Genomic DNA, 26062 nt, shown 5'->3' on the forward strand with positions numbered 1-26062 from the left:
ATCACAAACAATGTTGCTGACATAAAACAATTAAACCCAATGTGGATCACAGTGCAAAGCTTCATCTAAACAATACATGCACTTACTTTGCTGCAACGAAGGAGGAAAAGAAAGCCAATGCACCAGGTAGAGTAAACCATGCATCTTCCAAATGCTACTATAGGACAAATAAAAATATATTCCTATGCAGAAAGTGAAGCAAAATGGCAGGCACCCAAATAACTTTTAGTTGTGCGACACTGATGTTGCTGAGGTGCCCAGGTACAATGGAAGCTTGAAGTTTGGGTACATGACAAACTAACTGTTTAAAAAATTGCAAGTAACTGGGCAAAAGTAATTTATATATATATATATAAGAAATAATAAAGAGAAGGAAGACAGAAAGAGATAGGTAGAGAGACAGAAGGGCAAAACGAGTGCTTCTTGATGTAGCTGATTCCTTCCTCTTGAAGCAATAAAAAAAAATGCCAAGCCTGCGTAGAACACGCAGCACGATCTCGGCACAAGGTGGAGGAGTGGCCTTCATAGAGCCAATTGTAAAGGTAAACTCTCTTAGGGCACCTAGTGCAAGTTATAATTGCGACATATCCACTATGGCATAAATCATCATCATCATTCTGCAGAGTAGGGAAGTACCTACTACGCGTCTGTAAGACAATACGTGCACCTGCATAGCTGCACACTTTGTTGAAGCTCTGGCTGATTATGAGGATTAATTATTGCTGAGCCTTTTGTAATGGGTTGGAAGCTCTTAACTACCCACTCGTTGTGCAATTGACATGGTGTGACGCTTGGTCCAGTTCTGCTCTCCTGCTACGCAATACTAAATCTGTTAATGTGATTCTTCGCCTGACTGGATTCCTGTATAGGGTCTTTTTCCAAGGAAGTTTCAAGCACTGGCGTTTCAAGCTCTGTGGCAGAATGCTTGCTTGCCACGCAGGGTGCCTAGTTTCGATTCCCACTCAAACCCCGCTTTTTCTTTCTCAGTGTGCGTGATAGCTGAGACAGAGACTGGCAGCAGCGGCGGAAAACATTGCCACCAAAATCGGCTCTTGTTGTGAGCTCATAACAGGTTTCGCTGAAAAAGGAAGAAATAAAGAAAAGAAAGGAATGCTTTCATCCTGTCTTCGTGGGGCAGATGGCATGTGAAGCAAGACAAAATGGAGAAAAATAATCACGATAAAACAAACAACAAAGGTGAAAGAGGGGAAAATCTCACTTCCACACATGCTCACAGTCGAAGATAAGCCCCCGCGACTCAGCCTGTTTCATGGCTAGCCCACAGCACCGAACAATACACAGAATATATATATATACACATGTATACATTTGAGGAAATCAAGGGGTACACTTATAAAAATAGCATCATTTACTGGTTTATATTTCAGCCGTGGCACCACTGAAATGTGCAAACCAGTAAAATATGCGGTTTTCATAAATGTGCCCTTTCATTTCTTCAGCAGCTACACGTGCAACGGACGTACAGAGCTTTCTTCTAAATCTTTATGTATATATATATACCTTCTGCACTAAAAACTTAAGTAAACAGCAACGAAAAAAAAAAGATAACAGATGGTTGGGTAAGTGATAGATGCATTGTAAAATTAATTGTTTGTCTACACGCTGTAAGTCAAATATAAGTGAAACACAAAGCATTAATGTTGAGCATGCAAATCACTGAGGTTTCCCATCCAAAAGAAAGTTGCAGAAGTACTGCTGCAGATTCTCGAGTTCCTCCAACAAAGAGAAAAAGCCACTGTTTGAACCACTTTTGTCATCAGCATAACAAAGGGCAATTAAAATAATACCTCAGAACAAAACAATATCCACAGCATCACAGCTAAAATTCTATGAACCTTTTGTAGCTAGGGGTATAACAGGTCTGGTTGATCAGTATTTTGGAATCAGTTAAGTGATTCGCACGTCATGGAGAGTGATCTACAACAACTTTTCTTTTTAACAACAATATAATGAAATGAATGCTTTCACTCATAGGTTTTGTCATATGCATTGTGATCAGTCATAAGCTCATGAATGCATTGAACTGTTCCTTCAAATTTAGGCAAGAGATTTAAAGGTGTTTGTAGCATAATGGTTATTAATACCTTTTCAGTTATTTTCTTGCATTTCTGTTAACAAATCAATTGAAAACTACATGTACATGAAGTTTTCAAAGAAAGCAATGAAACAGAAAAGTAGATGTTAAAAAAAAAGAAAGAAGTTCTTCATGTGTTTGGCAGGAAGCAGAATTATGTGAACTTTATTCACAAGTGAATGTTTTCTGTGCACAGGAAAATGCAAACGGGTGTAGTGGATGTTTAAATGACTAAGTTAGACAGAATTAGTCTGGAGTCATTTAACTATGACTTCTTTTGTGTATTAGTTGCAACTCGGAGATAAAACCCAAAAGTGGTCAAACAAAGAATGCTGCTTGTTAAACCATTGTTCAAACCACCATCGCCTGATGAACTTTGTTGGACAAAGCCCAACAAGCAGAGGAGTATGTACCATATGTCAACAGACGTTCCTTGAACCCAGAAGCCATAAAAAAGGCATCCAGTCTAGAACATCCGGTTCATCTTTCAACCCTATTATATCTACTATGTCAGCTTCTGCAGTTCAAGGCTGCAATCCCAGGTAATGTGCAATTTTCTTGGCTTCTATGTTCAGAATATGTCAGAGACTAGTCGCACACATCAGTGTTAATGAAGAGGATGAAGAAGGTAGTATGTGCATTCAGGATGGGTTAACATGTATAAACTATGTAAAGGAAGAATTTGCAAGAAACATAGCTGTTATGCTGGTGCAGCAGAGTGTGAGAGCAAGAAAACAAAAATGTATGACAATCTTCCAAGCATTCAGGGACATGCACTCTTGCAATGACACACATTAACCGGCTGTTTGCACATGCAGCAAGGACAAGATGCAACAGTCTCTAGACAATGCCTCCAAGCAGATGCTCAAGAGAGCTTTGTGTAGAATGAGTATGGTGATGTAAGGACTAACGCGTGTACCTTCCAAACTCTGGAAACCTGCAAGACACGCAGGGGTGGTGCCCCCTGCAAAAACACGAGCACAGACAACCACAGTTATGCCAGCTTAGTACACCACAGGCAAAGCCTACGTACAAGACCTGAGAAGTGATGAATGATGTACAACTCAGTGGCAGGCAGTTCCAAACTTGCAGCCATCCGAAAACAACCAAGCTCTGCTTTTACGAACTAAGCTTCCATTGCCTATATCCTCTCCAGGCACTAGTAAAACTTTGTCTACCGAAAATCTAGTCTTAGCACAACTCTTGCATTTTAATCAGCATTAAAACATATCAGGTGTTTTATGAAATGCATTTGAAAATTTTTAAATTAGTAAGATAATCAAATCACTTCATCTGGGGTTTTCAATCACAGGAGTGTACAAAATGTCTCAAACTAGCAATTAAACAAGAAATTATTCTAACCAGACTAATTAACTCTTTAACCAAAACAGCCAGATGATTGACACAAATGGACAAATTGAAGCACATCACGCAAGATGTTCAGAACAACTTGCAGAGAAAATTCAGGCTGCTAATTTCTACCGTATAATAAATGCAGTCTAATTTCAAACAGAAAAGTGAAACTGGACAGTCAAACAGTGGAACTTCTGAGCTTTTTAGCAGATGCTCATGAGCTATGCAAATGTTTATGCATCAGTGTTAGATGAGTATGACCAAGTAAGATTGCCACTTGTAAAAACGCTCGATTCATGCTTGGCGGTGATGTGCAACCAGCAACATCAACCAGCGCATCTGCTAAAGGCATGGCAGCTGCGCTTTCTGGCAGTTCAATTTTCAATTTTGCTTTTGTGAGTGAAACTGCCCAAAATTTGTTACACTGTAAAAATTAGCTGCATCAACTTTGTGCATTCTTTGGATGCTCCTCAGATGCCGCACCTCCATGTTTTCCATTGTCATCAATTTCATGGTTCTTTAAATGAAAACTTCGATTACTCTAATTTACGTAACTACTAGTCAAATTGCTATCTCAAGTTGTTTTCGAATATAGATAGTTGTAAGAGCAATCCAGAAGAAATAATTTAATTATCTCACCTTCCCTACTTTGAAAAAAATTTCCATCACATTTCATAAAACACCCAGTATATAGCAGCAGTACAAGCATTTCAATTTTTAGATTACTTGTTGGATCCGAAATGTGGTTACTTTTATAAAGTACTTCAGGTACAGAAACACAGTACACTATTTCATGTGCAGCGTATTTGAAGATGTCATTCTACTTGGTACATTTGACCAATGTAAAGCATTACTGCAAAAACAATTATTGGAGAGCACCCATTGTAAGACCACGTCATGCTAGTACTGTGAACAAATACCCAGATATGTCAGCTCTAACTCATTCCCATGGCATGTTGCACATCTATTAATGAATTTTACAGCACAGGTGAAACAATAAATCAATTTTCAGCTCTGCAAATATGCACGCATGTCCCATAGGGTATATTGCTGCCACTGTAATGTTTTAGTACTGAATTGTGGGTAACATTTTATACTTTTCATTATTAATTCGACTTTGAGCCATTAGATTTAAGTGTAAAATTGCACCCCTAGGAACTAAGGAGAATAATATTATGAAACAGTCAATCTTGTTTACTTCTTTTTTTTAACAGCGAAGCTGTCGACAACTTGTGCTCTGTCGTAAAAAACTATCATCATCATTGTGAACCGGCACATGCTCTCTTCGTTCTCTTCACAGTGAAGCAGCCTCAGGTGGGTATGCGCCACAGGAATTGGGCAAGCCCCACTACTGTTTACAGCAGGTGCAAGTGTCAAACGAAAATGAACAAGTGAAAGAGAGAGAGAGAAAGAAAGAGATAGAAAATAGAGAGAAAGAAAGGGAATGAAGACGTGAAAAGACAGAAAAACATAGGCAGAGAGAGAGAGAGAAAGAAAGGGAAGAAAGAAACGGATACAAAAAAGAGAAACGAGGAAGGCCGCCCAGCTTCCTTCAGGCTTGGCACCACTAGTGCGAAGCTGCCATAATTTTTTTTAATTTGAAAGCTACTAAATGAGTAGTATTTAAACTTTTTAGCTTTGAGAATTTGAACACACATGCCCTCCTTACATTCATCTGGTCAGTTCCAGGTTTTCAAGACAGAAATGAAAAACAAATACTAAGTGACATATTTCCAATTAAACATCAAAGAACATTACATCATCTGCTTGGTAAACTTGGTCCAGGCACCACTTTGTCGGCCCCCGTTATACCCTACTGGCACGGCGACAGAATCTGAATGGCTGAGATTAATAGAAACACTTCGAAGCTATACTGTTCCTTAGTTTAAAGTTTCTAATGCTGCAAGTGGTAATGCTGCTACCTTGGATACTGTTGGTTCCTCCCAAGAAAAATAATGTTAGCAAAAAAGGAAAGCTTCACGTGTAACATGCAATGACTGTGACCTGTGAGAACTGGAATAAGTCAAATAAAAATTTGATAGCTGTCAATAATGCATGTGTGTATAGCTGACATTTCACTACAGTGGCACGCCACAAAATTTAAAACCTGTAGAACACAGTCTATGTGCATTAAAAAAAAAATGCTCCAAGTGAAAGTCAGGTATATCATAACATTTACATAAGCTAAACAGCATTCTGTAGGATTTCACTTGAAGCACCAGGAAAAGGCTATCACATTGATGGAAGCTACCTATATATGTTTGATTATAAAGTGTGTAAAATGAAGTGTTTAGAACTAAATGGCCTGAAAAAAAGACTAGAACACTTTAACTGTTAAAAAAATATTACTCTTTTTAAGACTGCTGGACATTTTTGTCCAGAAAAAAGTAATAAAATGCCCCCTACTAAGTCCATGTGCAAATAATGATTATACTTTACAAGTTGTAGAGCTCATTTCAAATTTGTTTAAAAACTGGCCCATTATTACAGAAGATCAGATAAATTGATATGTGGCATCACAATGGTAACAACAGGCAAGCTTCACTGCCAATGTAGCCACTGTTTTTCTGCCTTGACTAGCATCGACGAACAACTTTTCAGCATATCAGAACCAAGAGCCCCACTTCTTTCCCATTCCTCTTCTTGTGGTGCATTCCCACTAGCACATTCTGCAGTGGACAATTTACCGAGGTAACGAGCCATAATCAGTGACATTGCAGGCTGTGGGTTTTATGTAGAGGTATTTGTGTGTGTGAGCTTGGCTCTCTAGCAGGAAGCAGAACTCCATCAAAAGGAACGGAACGTAGGTTTTTGTTTAAAATTTCAGCTGTGAAATCATCAACCTGCGGTTATGTACAATGCTTATCAGTTTGCAATGCTCAAACCCACTGAGAGCTCCTTTCAAGAAAAAAACCAGCTCCGAGGTTTTGTTTTTTATTTTAAAGAGGCACTGACACAAAATTTCATTGCCAAGATAGCCTACAGGATCGATTTCCGTGAACACGTCTATATCACCTACCAAATCTCAACAGCATGTATAGTTTGGAGGGTAACTTATATGAATATTGAAGTTCACGTGCGCAATCGAGCGATATGCACCGCACCTCGCAACATCACCTTAAGGCACTTGAAGGGGACCACCAACTTCTGCAACGTCACCACTGCAGCCGAGCCAGCTGGAGCAGCTAGTAATGAGGACATCATAGTCATTGCCTTGTTTCTGCGCTTGCGCCAGCAGACTACAATTTGACGGCTGCTCACAAGCCGGTGCCCGCGGCGTATGAGTGGAAAGCTTCAAGGAAATTGTTGCCACCTGACAGTGCCAACACGACCCAGCACGTGCAGTAGGCAAAAGAACGTGAGCAGACGATGCAGGCCGCGCGGAAGTGTGTCACACTTCTGTGTGCTCAAGTGGTCGAGTTTGTTTACTATGTTGCACATGCTAGGTGGCACCAGTACGAGCCTGGGTGGTGTTAGTTGCACCTGGCGGCTTGTCATTCTCGGAGCTCTCCGAAATTGAAACTGAGACAGGCAGGTAATAGACAGACTGTAAATAATTATATCTCATGCACTGCAGCAAGCTATGTGCCGCGTTATGACTAACAGGCTCCCAGCCACTATTGCAGCAAAAAAACACCGGCAAAAATTTTTGTGTCAGTGCCCCTTGAATGCACAAACAACTGTAGCGCCCATTGCATCAGTTTGACATCCAAGATTTCCCAACATTTTTTATACCTTGGTATACTTTTTCAGACTTCATTTAGCTCTGTTAATAATTCATTGCAGTGGAGGAGATGTTGCCAAAGTATTTATAACATCACAGGCAGCTGATGTGGGTACTTCTATGTTGCAGTGCCACCGCGTCTTTTGTTTTCGTATTTTTTTCTGACATGTAAATCTTCTTCTTGCTATAAGACTGATTGCATTTTCAATAACTGAAGTGTATTGCCTGCCAAGATATACATCAAGTTAACATGTGGCTGTGTTCAGCATCCCTTTAACAAAAGTAGTTTTGTCACTGCAATAATAAAGCTGCTAAGCCATAGCTTCATTGTAGTTGTTGCTTTGTCTAAATGAAACATGATGATGTAAAAGCATCAGCATATAGCCAGGGATCTGCAAAGCAATCTATGAGGGGTGCAAATAAAAACAAACAAACAAACAAACAAACAAAAAACATGAAGCTGAAGGTGACACCACCAAGTGCTCTTAACTGCAAGTGCAGATAACAATATGGCATAAGCAGCCCCACATAAAAGCTTAAAGAAAAGGCAGCATGAAAACACGAGCACAAGAAGAAGACACCTACAACAAACAGGCGGAAACTTTCAACTAAATTTTATTTGAAAAAACAGAGATATTTATACATGAAAAATGGATATGCCTCTAACACATAAGAAATGTAATCTCTTTGTTTTGAGATTGCATCTGAAATGCAATTAATCTCTGGTGCTCTTGCGCTGCCTTTTCTTTAAGTATGTTACATCAACTCACCCACATCAAGCTACTGCTGCCACATAAAAGCATTTGTGCCTTTGACAAATCAATTCTGTGGAAGCCTACAAGGTAGCCCTGAAAGGGAAAGATTGTTGTCTACCCATTTCTAGCACGAAGCCACAACCCATGTGGTTTCCATTGTAGAACATCAGTGTACGGCAAAACAGTATAATGATGTACCACTTTAAGTGTCAACATGCTTGAAGTTGTTGATTAATTTGCCTTGACACAGCAATCTACTAGCTTCCTGGTTAGGTCATATGATAGCGCAACTCCACAAAAAAGGTATTGCTTCCAGGTTCAAATTTGAGACAAGGGTGAATTTTTCCTCAACTGCGAACCTTTCTTTCAGAAAAACTGTATCGGCTTTCTTTGTAGCTTCAGGCAACAATTGGGGGATGACAGTTTTTTTTATGTGTACCTATGCTACCAATCATTTGATTAAAAAAAAAAAGAGGATTTTTGAGGATATGTCACAAAGACTTACCACAACATATATTTTGTGACAAAAAGTTCTTATCACCTTCAAGTTTTTTCGCAGTAGTTTTGTTCATTAGCAGGCATTGTAGTGAACATGACACAAAATGCAAATTTTTAAGCAGGTGGGAAGTTTTATCATTCAGAAGCAACTTAATGTGCTGTGTGGGGATTGAGGCTTGCCCATGGCCATTGCGCGGGTTTTTCGCCTATTCCTGCCATCCTCACGTCCGATCATGTGATGCTCCCCTCCTCCACCGTCTTACGGCGCTGGGCGAGCGGGGGAGTGACGTTAACCTCCTCTCTCCCGACGTCGGACCTCGACGATGGCGCTGCGCTCGAGTCTCGCGTAAGGAGCCTTGTCTCGCGTCTCGTGAGATGTTTCGCGCGGCGGGGGGCGGAGACTCTCTCTGGAACTTTTAAGGTAAGCACGAATTTTCTCTCCCGTCCGTCGGCTCCTCTTTTGGGCTCGCTCGGACGGAGCTCGCTAACGGTGCCTTACGCCAGTGGCGAGCGCTTACCTTACGTTGTCCTTTTCCGAACGCTAGGCTGAAGAGCGGTGCGGTGCATTCGCGCGTGGTCATACTACGCTGAAACCGTACCTATCGAAGCCAACGCGAGCAGAGTTTGCCCTCACTCGAGCGATCGGGCCCTGTGGTCGCGGATCGTTAGAGTACGCAGCATAGTCGCGAGGGACCGTTTCTCTCAGCGGCGTGTCGCCGTGAGCCCTTTGCCCGCGGAGACATGCTAGCGGTACCCTTTGTGTTGTATTTTCGCCCGTGGCGTGGTGAAGCCTGTTTGCTTCGGGAGCGGGTGTTGTACTGCGTTTTGTGGTGCTGCTGCAGGCAATAAAGTGTTGTGGATCTCGAGAGCAGTACTGTGTACTTGCCGCGCTGCGCTCGGCGCCTTTGCGCTCGAACGTATGTGTGCAGCGGCGCGCCTGTTCACGCGAGGCAACGGCAAACGCGGCCCTGTGGCTCGCTAAGTCCGAACCCACGCTAGTGGCCGTACTCCTGTGAGATACGTGCACACTACAGCTGTCAGATGCACAATGTGGCATATTTTTGCTAGAAGTACAGCAGTCTCAGTGGTTATGAAATGGCTAAGCATATATATATATATATATATAGGGTGCTTTTTTTTTAGACAATACAGATTTTTTATAAAAATGCTACGACAGTCAAGCCCTTGTCGTCTTCGCAAATGAACTCTACGTCAAGGTGGAAAAACTTCACCGCACCTAAAGTTACATTCAAATGAGCAATTAAAAAAATTGTTAATTAACACTTTAAATATTACCTTAAGGGCCGTTGTTTATCTGGAAGAGTTACAGGACGTGACAATTTATAACATGCCCATTTTTTGAAATTCACGAAAAACGCACTTAATTTGAGATAATAATCACCAAAATTCAAGGCCCCGATCTAGGCGAAACCGAAACAGCGCACCTGGCACGCAGGAAATCCATCAACCCTGTCATCTCAGACCGGAAGCTCACGCGACAATTTTTGAAGAAAAAAAAAAAGCGCATTGCAGCAGAATATGCCCAGGAAAAATGGCAAGTCGTCCCAAATACCCAAATAGACCTCTTATTCTTTGCATTTTGTGTGTAGTGATAAGGCACACATCAACTGAGTGTTTGGTAGTCCAAGGTTCAACAAAAAATTGTCAGGTGAGGGTGCTTCATTGACAAAATAAAACAGGCACTCGCCTCGTTCAAAAGAAAATAAACGTATATTGACGTTTTGGAGGCCGCTATGGTTCCCTTGCTCACAATGAAGGTGGGTGCAAGAGGGGGCGACTATTTTGAATAACTGGTGCCTGCTGCACTCAGCTTCCCCATGAACAAGGCACTTGTAGCGGCCCCGAAACGTCAATATATGTTTATTTTCTTTTGATCACTGTCAACTGAGTGTTCAACCAGGGCTCAGTATAGACTATCAAAAAAGCGAAAAAGCAGTAACAAGACAATATATACGTCTTCTTTTTCATTACTGCAGTGTAGGATACATACAATTATTGCAAATCTCAAACACAGCAATATAAAAAAACAGTACAACACAGCAGACAAATTATTCACCTGTGCCCTACATAGCTAGATGAAAAAGAGTACAGAAAGATATTGAGTTAGGTGAGCACTTCAAGCGGTGCTAAGTTTCACATTTTTCTGCTCAACTGTTGCACTATGCACAGTAAGAGAGAGAGAAATAAACAAAGACCTGAAGCTTCCCAAAGGCTATTTAAAGGGACACTAAAGAGCAAAGCTATTTTTCTCGCATTAGCAAAGTGGTCTTCCACGATACCAAAAACACCACGCTTGCTGCGAGAAGACGCTTAATAAGCGAGAAAACGCGCAAAAAGAAAATACAGGTGGCGATGCCATCGTTCTTGTTCTGCGCTAAAAAATGTAACAGGGGGACGACACGGGAACACAGACGTGCGCAATGGCGATGCCACCTTGGAATTCCCGCAACATTTGCCGTGACATCACAAATTTTTGACGGCGCCTGCTTGGGCCTACATAGTTCCTGATCGGTTAAATCGAAGTACATTGTCCTCTGAGGGGGCCAGAGACTTGACAAAACGAGTTTGTAGAAATTTCGTCGACTCAGCGGCGCCAAAATACGTTAAATGCTCTTTAAAACGTTTTACGTCACGAATTACAAAGTTCGGCGCGAAATTTAAAAATGAAACTTTGAACTTGGTTTTCTCTGCTAATAATAAACCTATGGTGGTGAAATAAACTACACAAGAGTTCTCCGAGCACACTTTATCAACCTAAACCAATTCATTGTTTCTCTTTAGTGTCCCTTTAAGAGCAATAAAAAATAATATTTTTAAAATACCATGCATTGCACAGACAAAAAACTGATATTATTTATACATGCTGACATAATCATGCATTGTTCCACAAAATTGACTTTGGAAAGGTTACATCAATTAGACAAACCTGAAGAAGGGACTGCGGTCACGGCAAAGGGAGAGATATGCCTCATCACGGTACATGTAACGAAGGTCATTCTTGCAGCCAACCAGAATGATGGGTGTGTTGGGGCAGTACTGACGGATCTCTGGGTACCAGACCACCTTGCAGTTACGCAGAGACACTGGATTCGCAATTGAGAAGCAGAGCAGCACCACATCTGACCTGAAAACATATACACTCTGCTTAGTTTGGGTCCATGAAGTATGAATGGGCTACAGAACCTGTGAGCCAACCACACATACTATAAAAGAAGGAAGAAACAAAGAGTGATCAATTGAACAACTGTATGCTATAAATGTGTGACCATCGCCTAGTACTTGCTCCAGTGGACACAGCAGCATTGCCGTGACAATGTCACCGCTGTTCATGCAGATTGGTGACCGAAAAGATGGCCTCTATAGTGATGTTATTGGTCTTATAATGCTGCCGTGTGCACAAACTGCAGGTGACTGTATATGCGGCTGTTTTGCTATTGTAGGCCTGTTGTCGAGTCTCTCTGGAGATGTCGAGCAGATTCTGGGACCTATAATGGACGCTGTATGCAATGAAATGCTCCAGAATCAAAAGGAAATTTTATCTTAACTTACTGCAGTTCAAGAAAAGCAAGATTCGTTGGAAACTAGAATCCTGGGCATGCAAGATCGGCTTCTTGTTATTGAGGCTAAGGTGCAAAGCTTCGACGAGATTCGGAACAGGCTCGCAACTGAAACCCTGGTTATGTTTTTGTTCCCCCCCTATGTAATGCCTATATGGCCATGTAGGTAATCTGTAAATAAATAAATAAATAAATAAATAAATGAATAAATAACTCTCGAAACAATTCTGGCTGAATGTTGTGACAAATCATCTAGTCTGTTTAATCATGTGGACGATTTGGATAATCATTCAAGAAGGAACAACCTTATCACAAGGGGAGTAGCAGAAGACGAAAAGGAGGAAACCCTGTTACGAAAAGTAAAAGGCGAAATCTTTGGCTCTACCCTAAAAGTGAACATAACGTCTATTGAGAGAAGGTAAAAAATATTTGTGGCAGAACTCATCCAATCATCCTAAGGTTAGCAGACTACAGAGATAAAATGAAAGTCTTGCAAAACTGCTTACGACTGAAGGATACGGAGTACAGTATCAGCGGACATTTTTCGAAAGGAGTATAGGGAATAAGAAAAAAAAGCTTTGGGGTTCGGTAAGTGACAAAAGGAAGGCAGGAAAGAAGGTAAAGCTTGTTTTTGATAAGTTGAGGGTAAACAACACTCTTTACTGCTGGCATAGGCGTGCACACAGGGGGGCAGGGGGGGGTGGGGGCAGCCACCCCCCTTAATTATCTAAGAGGGGGGCGCAAATGTGCCCTGTACTAGAGCACTGCACGGGCCCGGGCCGGCCGATCCAACAATTCCTTACCCGGCCCGGCCCGGCCCGCGGGCCGGGCCGGGCCGGGTAAGGAATTGTTGGATCGGGCCCGTGATCTTCGGGCTCGGGTCGGGCTCGGGCCTGAGCCAGGCCCGTATTAGGCCCGGGTCTCATACGTATCTGTATAATCACGCTCCGCGGACACCTGACACGTCACGTCGACGGGGATCGCTAAAGAGGCCGCCAGCTGGTTCACTTCGGCGCTCTAATAGACAGTTGTTTTGGAAGCCCTTAGTCTGGTCTCGCTTTAAGGCGTAACATTTTCAAAGATCGAAGGCGGTCACACGAAGACGACGAGACAGCCACCTTCAGGGAACAGCGAGGACGGTGGCTCGCTCTCTAACGGGTGTGCCTCGCTTTGACAGATCTATGGCACTGCGGTGGCGGTGACTCGGGGAAGAAGGGTGGGACAAAGAACGTTCTTGTTTTGAACACGAAAACGTTGTGTACGTTGGGTGCAGTTGCCTGCCGAGGAGTCAACACGACAGCTTTAATTTATGTAACGCTGCCCAGCCTGGTGTATTCCTACCAGAAGCAGCTAGAGCACGTTTTTTTTTTTTTTTTTCATTGCATTGTGCAATAGATGAAGTTTGCAGACTTGCTACTTTTACTCAACAGCCCTAGGTCGTATGCAATTGATGTAAAACTTGAACTAAAAATGTCTGCCATGTTTTGTTTTTTTTTTCAGTTTATGGAGGTATATTTTGTAGTCGTTCTTTGAAATGCAAAAATAAGATTGCGTGGTTAGCACTGCGTGCGTACATGAAACAGCCGGCTATGACTCCAATTATATTTTATATTGCCCTGCAATTATTTCGCAAGAGTGTTACGGGCGTAATTAACCGAAAGTATACACAGTACCAGTGAAAGTCGTGACACTGAAAGAAGTTCCCAAAACAATCTCTAGAAAATATCTTGTGTGTGGCAGGCATCTTCACAATGACCGAAGGTTAGACAGTGCCTCCTTTATGCTCAAGGCATAACTAGCTGAAACGGGTTGGGTCGGGTCAGGCCGGGCCGGGCCCAAACCTTTTGGGCCCGGGCCGGGTACGGGCCACATTTAAGAACACCGGGCCGGGCTCGGGCGGGCCGGAGCATGGCGTTTTCGGGCCGGGCCGGGCCCGGGCCGGAAAAATCGGCCCGTGCAGTGCTCTACCCTGTACATTGACCCTTCTAGTCACCTAAGAAGGGGGGGGGGGTCACAAAATCTACCCCATACATTGACTTAGTAGGGTGGGGGGGCGCTGCGATCAACCTTCACCCCCCCCCCCTGATAGGGAACCCTGCGCACGCCTATGACTGCTGGAATGAAGTGGGTGATGCAAGATGCAAGCTGAGAAGTGATGCTGTAACACGTGAAAACTGACGGATGCGGGGTCAGAATGATACTTTTAAAGTAATCAACGTAAACGCCAGAAGTGTATTAAACAAAGCACACGCGCTTGAAGCGTTGGTTATTGATCATGAACCTGATATTTCTCTAATCACGTAAACATGGTTGCACAAAAATATACCTGATAGCGAAATCACTCCACCTGGCTACACTTTGGTTCGGAGGGATCGCAATGGAAGAGGGGGAGGGGTGGCCCTCTTAGTCAAGCAAGACATTGTTCTTTCCTCTTTCGACATACCAGATGATATTGAGGCTGTGTAGATTAAAACAAATCTAAATAATCACACAGTATTCATTAGTGGGGTATACAGAGCTCCAAATACTCCTATAGAGTATATTACGGAACTAAAAAAATTCAAGGAATGATACTTAAAAGAACAAGACAATATCCTGCTATTTGGCGATTTTAATCTTCTGGCTATTGATTGGGATTCGTATGTGGCCGTTGACGCACACGATACTTCTTATGAGTTATTTCTTGATTTGAAATTGTCTTACAATTTATGTCAGCTTGTTAGTGAATTCACTAGGGTGTGTGCAACATGGTCCTCTGTACTTGATATAATTTTTTTGATTCCTTATTTGAATGATTGTTTGGTTTAAGAAGGCCTATCAGACCACAAAATGGTTATTCTGTTCATGAGCATGTCGTCTTGCACCTTACAGCAGAAATCGGGCATCAGTTATCTAAACTTTGAAGCTGCTGATGATGTCATTGTTTAGGATTTTCTTGAATGTCATTTGACAACTTCACATCTATTTATGAATCAAATGGTAGCACTGATGCTCTGTGGGAATATTTTTACAATATAACAATGGATTGCATTACGCCATTTATCCCTGAAGGTTTTCAAAAAATGCAATAGAAAGAACCCTTGGTTTATGAGAGGCATAATTCATGTCAAATGGCGAATTAAAAGGAAGAGAAAAGCTTGTTCTCATGATCCAAGTGCCCAGAACAAGACTTCACTCTCTCACTTATAACAAAAGGCAAGATCTAAATCGTCTAAGGAATTTAAAGAGAGATCTTTTAATGTAATTTTGAAAAACTTTCTTTACGAGGCACGTAGTAAATTCTGGAGATATGTTCCGATCGGCCTTCAGTATCTGACCCGCTAATCAACGAGGATGGAGTGTTGAACCTTCTTCTGTGCACAAACACTAAGAAATTCCCAGGTCCCGACGGCATTCCAAACGAGTTTTAGGGGCGAAGCTCCTTATGCTGTGGGTCTGTCCATCCTCCGTTTGTTCGTTTGTTTGTAGTAGCCACCTCTAGTTCGTGAGAAGCACGCGTTCTGGTATGCAGTAGAAGAAGAAGACGACGTTGACGAGCGAGACTCTCAAGCGTGTTCGCCTGTGTGGCGTTCTTTCTTCTTCACTACGTCTCGTGTTTTCAACAACGCCCGAAGACAACAATTCAGAAGTAACGCACCATGAGGCTCCCTCTTGGCACGCTTTTTCTTTCGCTGGAAGACAAGGCTACAGAGACCCACCCACGAGATAGCCGTTAACTTTGCAGTGGTCGAACGTCTTGGCAAAAGATTGCCGTTCTCTTATGTTTTCTTTACTTGTTGTTGCCTTCTGTAGTTTCCCGCCTACCATGTAAGCCTAGCTGGTTTTATGTCAAGCTTGTAGACGATGTGGAACGGGACCCCATAATTACTGCGGTGGACGTTCTCTATCTTACCGAGACGTGGAACGCCAAAAGACCGTATACCAAACGATACGTTCCAGTCGTGTGCATCGATAATGCAGAGCGTCCTGCAGGTGGTGTGGCCGTATACGTCAAACAAACAGAAAAGGCACAAGATCTGAAACTACTACCAAAGACACAGAACCACAATGGTGAATATGCTGCCATCGATTTTGATGGATGCATCATCATGACCATGTACCTTGCACCCAATTTGTCGAGTGGGAATATCAAGACATTCATTGACCCGGCATCGTGTAATTATGACAAGTACAAGAATAGACCATTTGTGTTAGTTGGTGACCTGAATGTTGATATTACCGAAAAGAACAATGAGTGGGTAATATGGCATATGACATATGGCAGCCAAATATGCTCTCACGTGCACGTCCTTTGATCATATGAAACCAACGACCATCTGAGGGACGCATATAGACCTGGTATTTTCAAATTTCCAATTGCAACCCTTACAGGAACCGCTATCCCTTCATTTCACGGACCATAAAGCCGTGATAACAAAGGGACAACGCAAGCCAAGCATCATCTAATTAAGAAAATAAAAGTATGATGTTTGTAATATACACACAGTGTTTCTCACTCTTTATATGACGATTGATGGGGCGTTACACAGAAGATTCACGGTTTACCGATGATATCCTCCGAAGCTTCGCCCCACTCATCATCATTCACCACGTGGATATGCTGTGATTTTTTATATACTAGATATGCTCAGTAGGTCACTAAATATCTTACTAAAATCTTTCAATCTTCAATTACCCAGAGAACATTTGCTGTAGTCTGGAAACAAGCTAAAATAATTCCAGTTCACAAAAGTGGGAACATTTCAGAAGTGTGTAATTACAGGCCCATATCTCTTAAGAGCACCTGCACCAAACTGCTTGAGCATATAATGTGTAAACATCTCTCCAATTATATGGACACCTACAATTTATTATCACCAGTGCAACATGGTTTTCGTAGGGACTTATCTACAGTAACACAGCTTGTTCTTACAGTCCATTATCTTGCACGAGCAATAAACAGCCGAGGACAGATTGACCTAATTTGCTTAGACTTTGCCAAAGCCTTTGATAAGGTCTTGCACCCGAAACTCTTACTAAAAATAAATGAAATATTCAGAAATTCAAATGTTACTCAGTAGTTTACATCCTACCTCAATTCTTGCACGCAGTATATAGAAATAAATAAAATTAAATCCATGTCCAGACCAGTTTTATACGGCGTGCCTCCGGGCAGTGTTTTGGGGCCCCTTCTATCCACCTTCACAGAGGGGAATGGCCCATGAATGTTTATATACTAGATTTCGTAGTAACATTTGGTGCATGCTGGCACAATAAAAACTTCAATGATACCTGCAGATTCCGATGGTTACTTACAAGCTCAGGTCCCCCATTAAAAAAAAAAAAAGTTTTTTTTCTCGGCGTCTGATAAGCGAGCTTTACCACACAAGAACTCACTGGACAGTGAAGTTTGCTTTCCGTGAAAGCCGCCTAAATGAGCAGCAGTTCATGCGCGGCTAATTCTCTTCGCAGCAGCACATTTTCCTTTCGCATACCTACAAGTATCGATAGTTATGCATGGCAATACGTTCACACAAAAATGATTCATTAGAAGCACTCTCCAATGGATCGTATCGCAACACGGATTTGCGCATATACAACGCTCGCATTTGCAGCTACCGACCACGACAGGAGACTGCGTTCTGTTGTACTCATTTTGAGTTTTTCTTTAAGTACTAAGTGGTTTGCAACCCTGAAATGGGTGCGCAGAATATAAAACTACCTTACGTATTCAGCAACGAAGTAATCACTAGCCTAAATGTAAACTGAAAAAGAGTCACAGTTTCGCCACAAGGGCGAAGTAATGAATGTGATGGCAACAAATTGGAATGCTACACGAAGTAAGTCTAGCAGCTCACTTGCATGAGACCTGGTGTAACTCAAACAAAACGCTGGCGTGAGGAAATGCGGCCATTGCAGCGAACGAAGCGACCTTCATGCTGTCTATGGCTTCAGCGCACAAACTTTGCCATAAGATCATGATTAAAATGTAAGGTGTGAGCTGTCTGCTGATCCCCTCGACAGATACGACGCCCAGCTGGTGAACGTACGCATTTCCTGCGGAAGTCAAAAAGCTCCACCTCCAGCACCACTCCATGCACCTTTCGCGCGACAGCGACGGCCGGCTTATTTCACCTCTGCTCGAGCGGCGTTCATCGGCAGCGCTTGCAGCTTTCACTCGCACATAAAACATACGATGCGCGGAGTAATGTTATCGATTTACACTTAAAACGGAACATGTTGGTGACGGCAAAAATCCGCCTGGAGTGTCCATGTAACTGCTGTCGCAATAAAAAAAAAAAGAACGCTGCACTTCAGCAATGCGTTATTTGTATCAAAATAATGATCGTTGATCCCTCGTTCATAGGAATTGTTCGTAACACGAAAGTGAAACGTGTATTCATAGAACTATAGTGCAAGCTTCACTGAACGTTAAGAAATACAATGTGCACACTGTGTATTGCTATTGGGCCGGCCTCAGCCTTTGACGTGAACGCACCCATATTGACACGTTTACCCCATCCTAACTACCATGACGACCATTAGCAAAACCATGACGACCATTAGCAAAACCTGAAATGATTGGCGTAAACACTGGACACAGGGGACGGTAAATACTGCAAACACGGGCTTTCGCAAACCATACAAGAGAAACCGAAGGGTTTGTCCACAAATTGCTTGGCGAGACCACAATCCTCTGCCACGAAAAGCGGACTATTTGCCAACTGCCAGCTGTTTTGCGGCTTCGCCGAAGGCACAAGCATTCCGGTTCGTCTCAGAAATGTCTGTGGCAGCCCGAGAACTTGCGACGTGCTACGCATCACGAATGCAACAGACGAGGGGCACAGTTTGTGCATCATGCACGCGCGAATGCATTATTGTGCGTCCCGTTGGCGTCTTGCTCACTGATCCAACGTGGTCACCGAGTTTGTGCGGCACTTAACGCAACAGCATTGCTATTTGGTGCGATTGCAAGTGAAGCAGTAGGCAATGTGTAAACATTGCTGCTGCACGTTTTAACTGCACTCCGAACAGTGGCGTAGACAGTGAGTGAGTAAAAACTTTATTTAAAAGACAATGTATTTCGGTGGGCGGCTTTGTGGTTAGGCGGCAACGAGCCCCTGCACCCGGGCGGTATCTTCTGCTCTCTTGATAACCCTGGTCAGGGTCAAAGCTGCGCAGCACAGCCTCCCACTGCTCAGCATTATTTACCTCCTCATTCCTATGGTTTAATGCTGCGCACAACCACATAATGTGAAATAAATCTGCTCTTTGCTTGCCCTACTTGCATGTATTTGGATATTGGTCTGGATAGTAGTAGTGATAGGCTACGGGGGTTGGGGTACTTATTTTTCTGGAGTGACCTCCAAGCTACTTCTTGTCACTTCTTAAAGGGGCCCTGCAACACTTTTTAGGCATGGTCAGATCGAAAATGCTGCCGATTGGTAGTCGAGGCTCCAGAGAACACACGAGCCAAACATTATAGCGCAGCACGCATTCTGGAATTTAGAATTAATTCTCAAAGTGAGCTTGTATGGTTCGGAGAAACCAGCGAGCTGGGGGGAGGTGCCTGTATGGCCCCAACGTCGCCCGCGCAAACAGAGAGAAGGTGCGGGGCTTGCAGACGGCGGCCACCGGGGCAATGAACAATGCCGCCATTACTGGACTGCAAGGTCTCAGTCACCAGAGGCAAGTTGACTCCGAGAGAAGACAGTTGGTGGCAGCATGCCCACGTCATTAACTGAGAACTCTCGCGAGTGTGCGCTACCGCGGAAGAACTCGGAAGGTCACCCCTCCCCTTCGGTAGAGTCCTTTCCCCGTGGGTGCAGCTGCATGGACGCTAGGAATAGGCGTGCCAAGGTCGGCAAGACCCTGCGACTGCAAGTGGGGAAAGTGGGTACTGAGGAAGGGACAAAAAGGCTCGACCGTTGGAAGAAGGGCAGTCTGGTTTGATCGGTGTTACTGCTAGACAGTGCTCCAGTCCCCCGAGCTTGGATGATGTACAACGTAGCCAGCCAGAATTTGTAAATACCTTGTAAATATGTTCTTCTTGTAACCATTTCTTCTGTATATAAAACTGCTTGCTCCACGATCTCCAAGCCTCTGCTCACTAGTCTCCGCAAGGATTTTCTCTGACGGGGCACCTCGAGTACAAGAATCACCAGCCTGCCTGAATCGCAGATCCTCGAATCGCGGGTGAAGAACCAACTTTACTCAGCTAGAAATCATTCCCTCTTCTTTCAACAAATGATGCCATAAACCCAAATGACTGCGCCATACACCCAAACAGGGTTCATAGCAACTATGACGAAAAAAATTCAGGGGCTTTTAAAGGGACACTAAAGGCAAATATTAGGTCGACGTTGATTGTTGAAATAGCGGCCCAAAAACCTTGTAGTGATACTTTCGTGCCACGGAAGTGCTTATATTGAAATAAAATCACGTTTTAGTGGTCTGTATTGCGTTAACGCACTCCAAATCACCCGCCTGAAAGCGGTCTTTCTCACGTCACTGTTGCCATGCGCAACTTTGCCCGCCTTTACTGTGCGGCGGCGTGCACCATTCGGGCATCTGGCAACATCACATGCATGCGGCATTTTGTCTAACTTTCTGTCAGAGCGGCTTTCACGAGCGCGCAAAACACACGCGGAAGTACGCGATACCGAAACTACCACTGAGACGCAACCGCGTGAGCGAAGCAGGGCGCCGGGCGAAGCGCAGTTCGGCGAAAACGGAACCTTTGAACCACGCGCCGTTCCCCATGGCAACGCCAAAGAGGATTTTTTGTAGCGTTACCTACACTTGCCTAGCCGGAGCCGATTTTGCGTGGAGGGTCATGAGCCGTGCTGCGCATGCGCGAGGATCAGTGATCTCACACAGCTGGGTCACCGGAGCTGGCATCTCACGCGCTCTCCGACACCGCCGCGCGCGGCTCGCCGCTGCTGGTCTGCGCGTTCGGGAGGAGTGGCGTCGTAGGCGCGGCAGACACGCTGGCGCCGGCGCGCGCAGACTCCGCCACCGCCGCGCGCGGCTCGCCGCTGCTGGTCTGCGCCACATTCTAGAGGAGTGACGTCGTAGCCATAGACACAATGGCGCCGGCGCACGCGCAGCTATTCGCCTTCGCTGTGCAGTCGCCGTCTGACACTGCGCTGGGGCCGCTTGATAGCGCCTCTGACTGGCGTTTGCAGGTGGGTAACGCCATGGAGAAGGAGAGCGCAAATGCTGCTCGACGGCGCAGAAGAACCGAGAAGCTTATCTCATCGGATCCCGAAGTAGTTGCCCGGCAATTTGCGGTTCAGCGTACGAAGAATGAACAGAAGAAGGCTACTAATCCTAGACAATCTGGAAAGCTAAGAATAATGAGCTGAACCTTTGCTAACGCTACGTATATCCTGGCATAGCCGAGCTAAGCCACTGCAATTTTTTTTCCATGAATCAAACAGAAACGAACAAGCAGCATTTTATTACGTCTCTTGATGCACGGGAGGTTCTTTTTTTAGTTTGATTACGAGTGATTAATTGTAGTGGGACTCTCTCACGTCATCGGGATCATTTCCAAAATGTCCCGCTCGTGGCGCTCATCGTGTGATACATTTAGCTTAATTTCTCGGTAAGTAGGGCACTGCTGTTCATAATATCACCGTTTTAGACGTCATACACTGATCTTTCACTCTGACATAAATTGTTATTTGCCTTTAGTGTCCCTTTAACGTGCACTTAAATCTAAGCACAAAAGCCTCTAGCATTTTCGCCTCCATCGAAAATACGACCGCCGCGGCCGGAAGTTTTTTTTTTCTTTTTTTTTTAGCAAACGAGAAATTGAGCGCTTGCCTTCCGTAGGCGAACCGGCGGTCCTTGTCGTGGTCGCCGAAGGTGTCCCACAGCCTCAGAGACACATTCACGCTGTCAACCACCTCCAGGGAACGCTCCAGGACCTGCAGCGCGTGGTCGTATACTAGTGACAAATAGAACGAACTGTCTAACTCGCAATAAATACGGTGCAATGCATCAGGCCTTCTCCTCTACGTATACAAGTACCGTGCACTAAGCTGCACTTGTACAGTCGTGAGCACGCTCAGCGTGAAGACGGGAGCCTCACGTCCTCACGGTGCTATCAGCGACGCCTGCCTTTACCAACACAAAGCTCAGCGCATGCGCAGTTAGGCTGCATCGTACTATCGCTCGAATCGTGTCCGTTCTTTTTCACGATACAAGCGTACCAACTTTCCCAACTTTCCACCCTTTTGCGAATCGCCATTGGTGAGCGCCGTCGACAGAGGTGCGCTCAGGTGATGCGGTGCGCGCGATGTCAAAAACGCCTCGCCGGAAGCGCACTGCGCACGTGTCGAGCTTACAGTGGGGTACACGTTCCCGTGTTCACCCAAGTGTGTTCACGACGGTACGCTTTGGTGTCCCGTTCTGGCATGCTCTTTGCCATCAAGATTCCGTGCTTCTCGTTCTGCACTATGAGTCATTTGAGCAACGTTTATCGGCTGAGAACCACGTAAAGCATGTGACATGGCCCGCGGAGCCCTGTCGCGTCTCCCTCAATTCAGCGGAAGTTGGAAGGGTAGGTGCACGCTCTTACCTCCTTGTAGATACGGTACTGGTCGATGGCCCAGACAGTTGGTATGTGGGTGGTGAGTAGCTGGGACAGCGTGACACGTGTGTCGCAGGCACGGGCGCAGATGAGCCGCGTCTTGCCCACCGCCGTGTCGCCCACGACGACACACTTGACGAGCTCCTGGTTCGGCTGCTCATTGTTCATCATGGACGGCCATGAATCCTCCCGCCTGCACGCACAAAGCCCAAACACTTCCAGGCTGAGCTTTCTGGGGAATTATGCTCTAGCTTTGTCGAGACGAAAATCGGACTATAGAGGATCCCCACATTTCATATGTCCCGAAGACCACAACTATACATCAAGCAGACAATAAACACAGCCCAGCCACTGAACGTGGTATCTATACTAATTATGCATGCGCTTGAGTTAATAAATAATAATAATATCTGGGGTTTAACGTCCCAAAACCACGATTTGATTATGAGAGACGCCGTAGTGGAGGGCTCCGGAAATTTCGACCACCTGGGGTTCTTTAACGTGCACCTAAAGCTAAGCACACGGGCCTCAACCATTTTCGCCTCCATCGAAAATGCAGCCGCCGCGGCCGGGATTTGATCCCGCGACCTTCGGGTCAGCAGTCGAGCGCCATAACCACTAGACCACCGTGGCGGGGTCATGCGCTTGAGTTTGATACACTGTTATCAATACCAGAAGTAGCTACTGGGGCTTAATTTAGTCAACGTGTCATGTGTCCGATCTCTCTTGCTCCTCTACATCCGACATAGAGTGGACGCAGTCCGCCTCAGGAGATGACTGCGGGAAAGCGTGAGGCTTCGCTACTGGCGTAGCCATATAATAATATTAATATCTGGGGTTTAACGTCCCAAAACCACGATATGATTATGAGAGACGCCGTAGTGGAGGGCTCCGGAAATTTCGACCACCTGGGGTTCTTTAACGTGCACCTAAAGCTAAGCACACGGGCCTCAACCATTTTCGCCTCCATCGAAAATGCAGCCGCCGCGGCCGGGATTTGATCCCGCGACCTTCGGGTCAGCAGTCGAGCGCCATAACCACTAGACCACCGTGGCGGGGTCATGCGCTTGAGTTTGATACACTGTTATCAATACCAGAAGTAGCTACTGGGGCTTAATTTAGTCAACGTGTCATGTGTCCGATCTCTCTTGCTCCTCTACATCCGACATAGAGTGGACGCAGTCCGCCTCAGGAGATGACTGCGGGAAAGCGTGAGGCTTCGCTACTGGCGTAGCCATATAATAATATTAATATCTGGGGTTTAACGTCCCAAAACCACGATATGATTATGAGAGACGCCGTAGTGGAGGGCTCCGGAAATTTTGACCACCTGGCCTGGGGTTCTTTAACGTGCACCTAAATCTAAGTACACGGGCCTCAGACATTTACTGGCGTAGCCAGGGGGGAGAGGTAGTGACAAATGCATCGTAAGCTTGAACGAAGAAAGGAAGTGGTCTGATACAGTTAGAAAAAGGGGGGAGAAAAAGAAATAAAAAGCCGGAAGGAAGACTGTGCTTGAGTGACGAGTGGGCCGTCAATTAGGACCATGACAGATAAAGCTTTCTGGCTTTGCAAGCTGCAGTATAGCAGACAAAATAGTCACAGTTTCGCCGCAACGGCGAAGCAATGATTGCGATAGCAATAAATTGTAATGTAACGCGAAGAACGGAAAGCAGCTCGAAATTGCCAGCGCATCGCTCGAGCCCAAAGGACGCACGAAAAGAACGCACACAGGACGAGCGCGAACTAATGCGTCACAGCTCGACACTTGAAGCGCACTGCTCAAACATAAAGCAGGACGCACGAAACAAACGAACAGGTACACACAAGACGAGCGCGAACTAATTGTCACAGTTGTTACTTATTTCTGTTTGAACAGCGCGCTCCTTTCGCAAACGCGGCCGCTGCAGCGAGCGAAGCGGAGCACCCCACCGGCCGCCCCTTCTTTCCTTGAGATAAGCGCACGAAAGCGACGATGCCCTGTAGAGCGAACAGCAACGGCGTTCGCAGGGGCGGGGCGACGATCTTTAAAGCGCGCAACACGCGCGCACGTCGCGCCATCTATGTGGACACTAAGAAAGCATGCTGAATTACATGGTGTATATAAAAAGCTCGCCGTTAGCAGGTTGAGAGACGGTGCTGTCGTGGCCTAACGTCTAACACGGCGGGCTGCAAAGCAAGAGGTCGCCCGTTCGATTCCGCGCGTCGGAAAGAATTTCTTAATTATTTTTCTTTGTGGCCTTTCTATATATATACATACTTATACATATACGGTGAATGACGGGGACGGACATTTTCCAGCCGAGACTGTCCATATAATTGCTATCGCAATAATAAGGTTGCGCCTCTTTATTTTGGAAGTTACATTGGAACAGATAAAGCTTTCTGGCTTTGCAAGCTGCAGTATAGCAGACAATAAGGTTGCGCCTCTTTATTTTGGAAGTTACATTGGAATTGGAAATGTCGATCAGATATGATTGGGCTCAATAGGCCAATTTGCCGATTGAATAATTCCAGTGAAATAACACAAAAAGTTAATATTAACAGGATATATAATAGACTAACAGTTCTCAAATAGCAGATATTTGTAGTTATTATAAGCAAAGTGCAGGATTTCGTCAAATTAAAGATCTGCCGTAAAACTCCACCTATTGGGGTTGGACAAAGAGGTAAAAGAAGTAGGGCCTCCTGATACAGAATATGTGTTAGGCAGCACCCGCCACTAATTTTATTGGTTGTTTGCACATTTTTGATTATTACGATGATGTGCTGAGCTGGTACTGTGCCCACACTGAGGGAGAGAAGGCACACACCATCTATTGCACCCATAAGGCCATTTTTAGTGGTGCTGTGAAGCAGTTCAAGGCAGTGTCCAGAATCACTTTCTACTACACGTAGTTTCGTTTTCGTTTAATATACTGCTTCCTGGCTTCTTTCTTCCTTAGAAGCACGGAAGCTTGGGCGAGTTTGTAAGACATCATGGCACAGCTTCAAAGCGCTAAAAAACAGGGACAAACGAAAAAGAGTGAACACGACGAGCGCTAACTTGAAACTGAAATTTATTACAAGAAAGATTGGAAAAAGGTAAACCCTATTATACAATGCAGCTGAGAAATTCGTATATAACGAACGCATAAAAAAGGGTTAGTTACAGCCGAACTTGACTGTATCAAATATCGAACTATTTCTGAGCCCGTCACGCTAGCATGCATCCACCAGACATAAACGCGCTGTGAACAACATTTGCTCGTACATTAAAAGAAAAACTGGCTGCGCCAACAACCACCGAGTACAGGTGTGGCAACGAGACGGGTGGCGACGAACAAACGGGAGTGACGACGACCACAGCCGACCGAGCGGCCCGAGTCTCGGCGCGCGCGCTTGTTTTCGCCCGCTTCCGGTCACCGACCCTTCCTCCGCGCTTCCTACCCGCTGCTGAAAACGCGCGGTAAACAAGCCGCGGCAGCAGGCTAACAAAAA

At 44.7% G+C, this 26062-nt stretch overlaps 1 protein-coding gene across 1 annotated transcript in view; it reads right to left on the minus strand.

Annotated features, from left to right (window-relative positions):
- Nucleotides 1–26062, minus strand: part of LOC119379367 (rho-related BTB domain-containing protein 1) — a 169994-nt gene that overhangs the window by 53589 nt on the left and 90343 nt on the right. The window contains exons 2-5 of the mRNA XM_037648676.2: nt 22571–22775; nt 21814–21917; nt 11373–11570; nt 3015–3059 (exon numbers count right to left, since the gene is read on the minus strand). Coding sequence (XP_037504604.2) covers nt 3015–3059; nt 11373–11570; nt 21814–21917; nt 22571–22775 — 552 coding nt within the window. The remainder of the gene's footprint in view (nt 1–3014; nt 3060–11372; nt 11571–21813; nt 21918–22570; nt 22776–26062) is intronic.

Source organism: Rhipicephalus sanguineus, chromosome 1, assembly GCF_013339695.2.
Source record: "Rhipicephalus sanguineus isolate Rsan-2018 chromosome 1, BIME_Rsan_1.4, whole genome shotgun sequence".
NCBI lineage: Eukaryota > Metazoa > Arthropoda > Arachnida > Ixodida > Ixodidae > Rhipicephalus > Rhipicephalus sanguineus.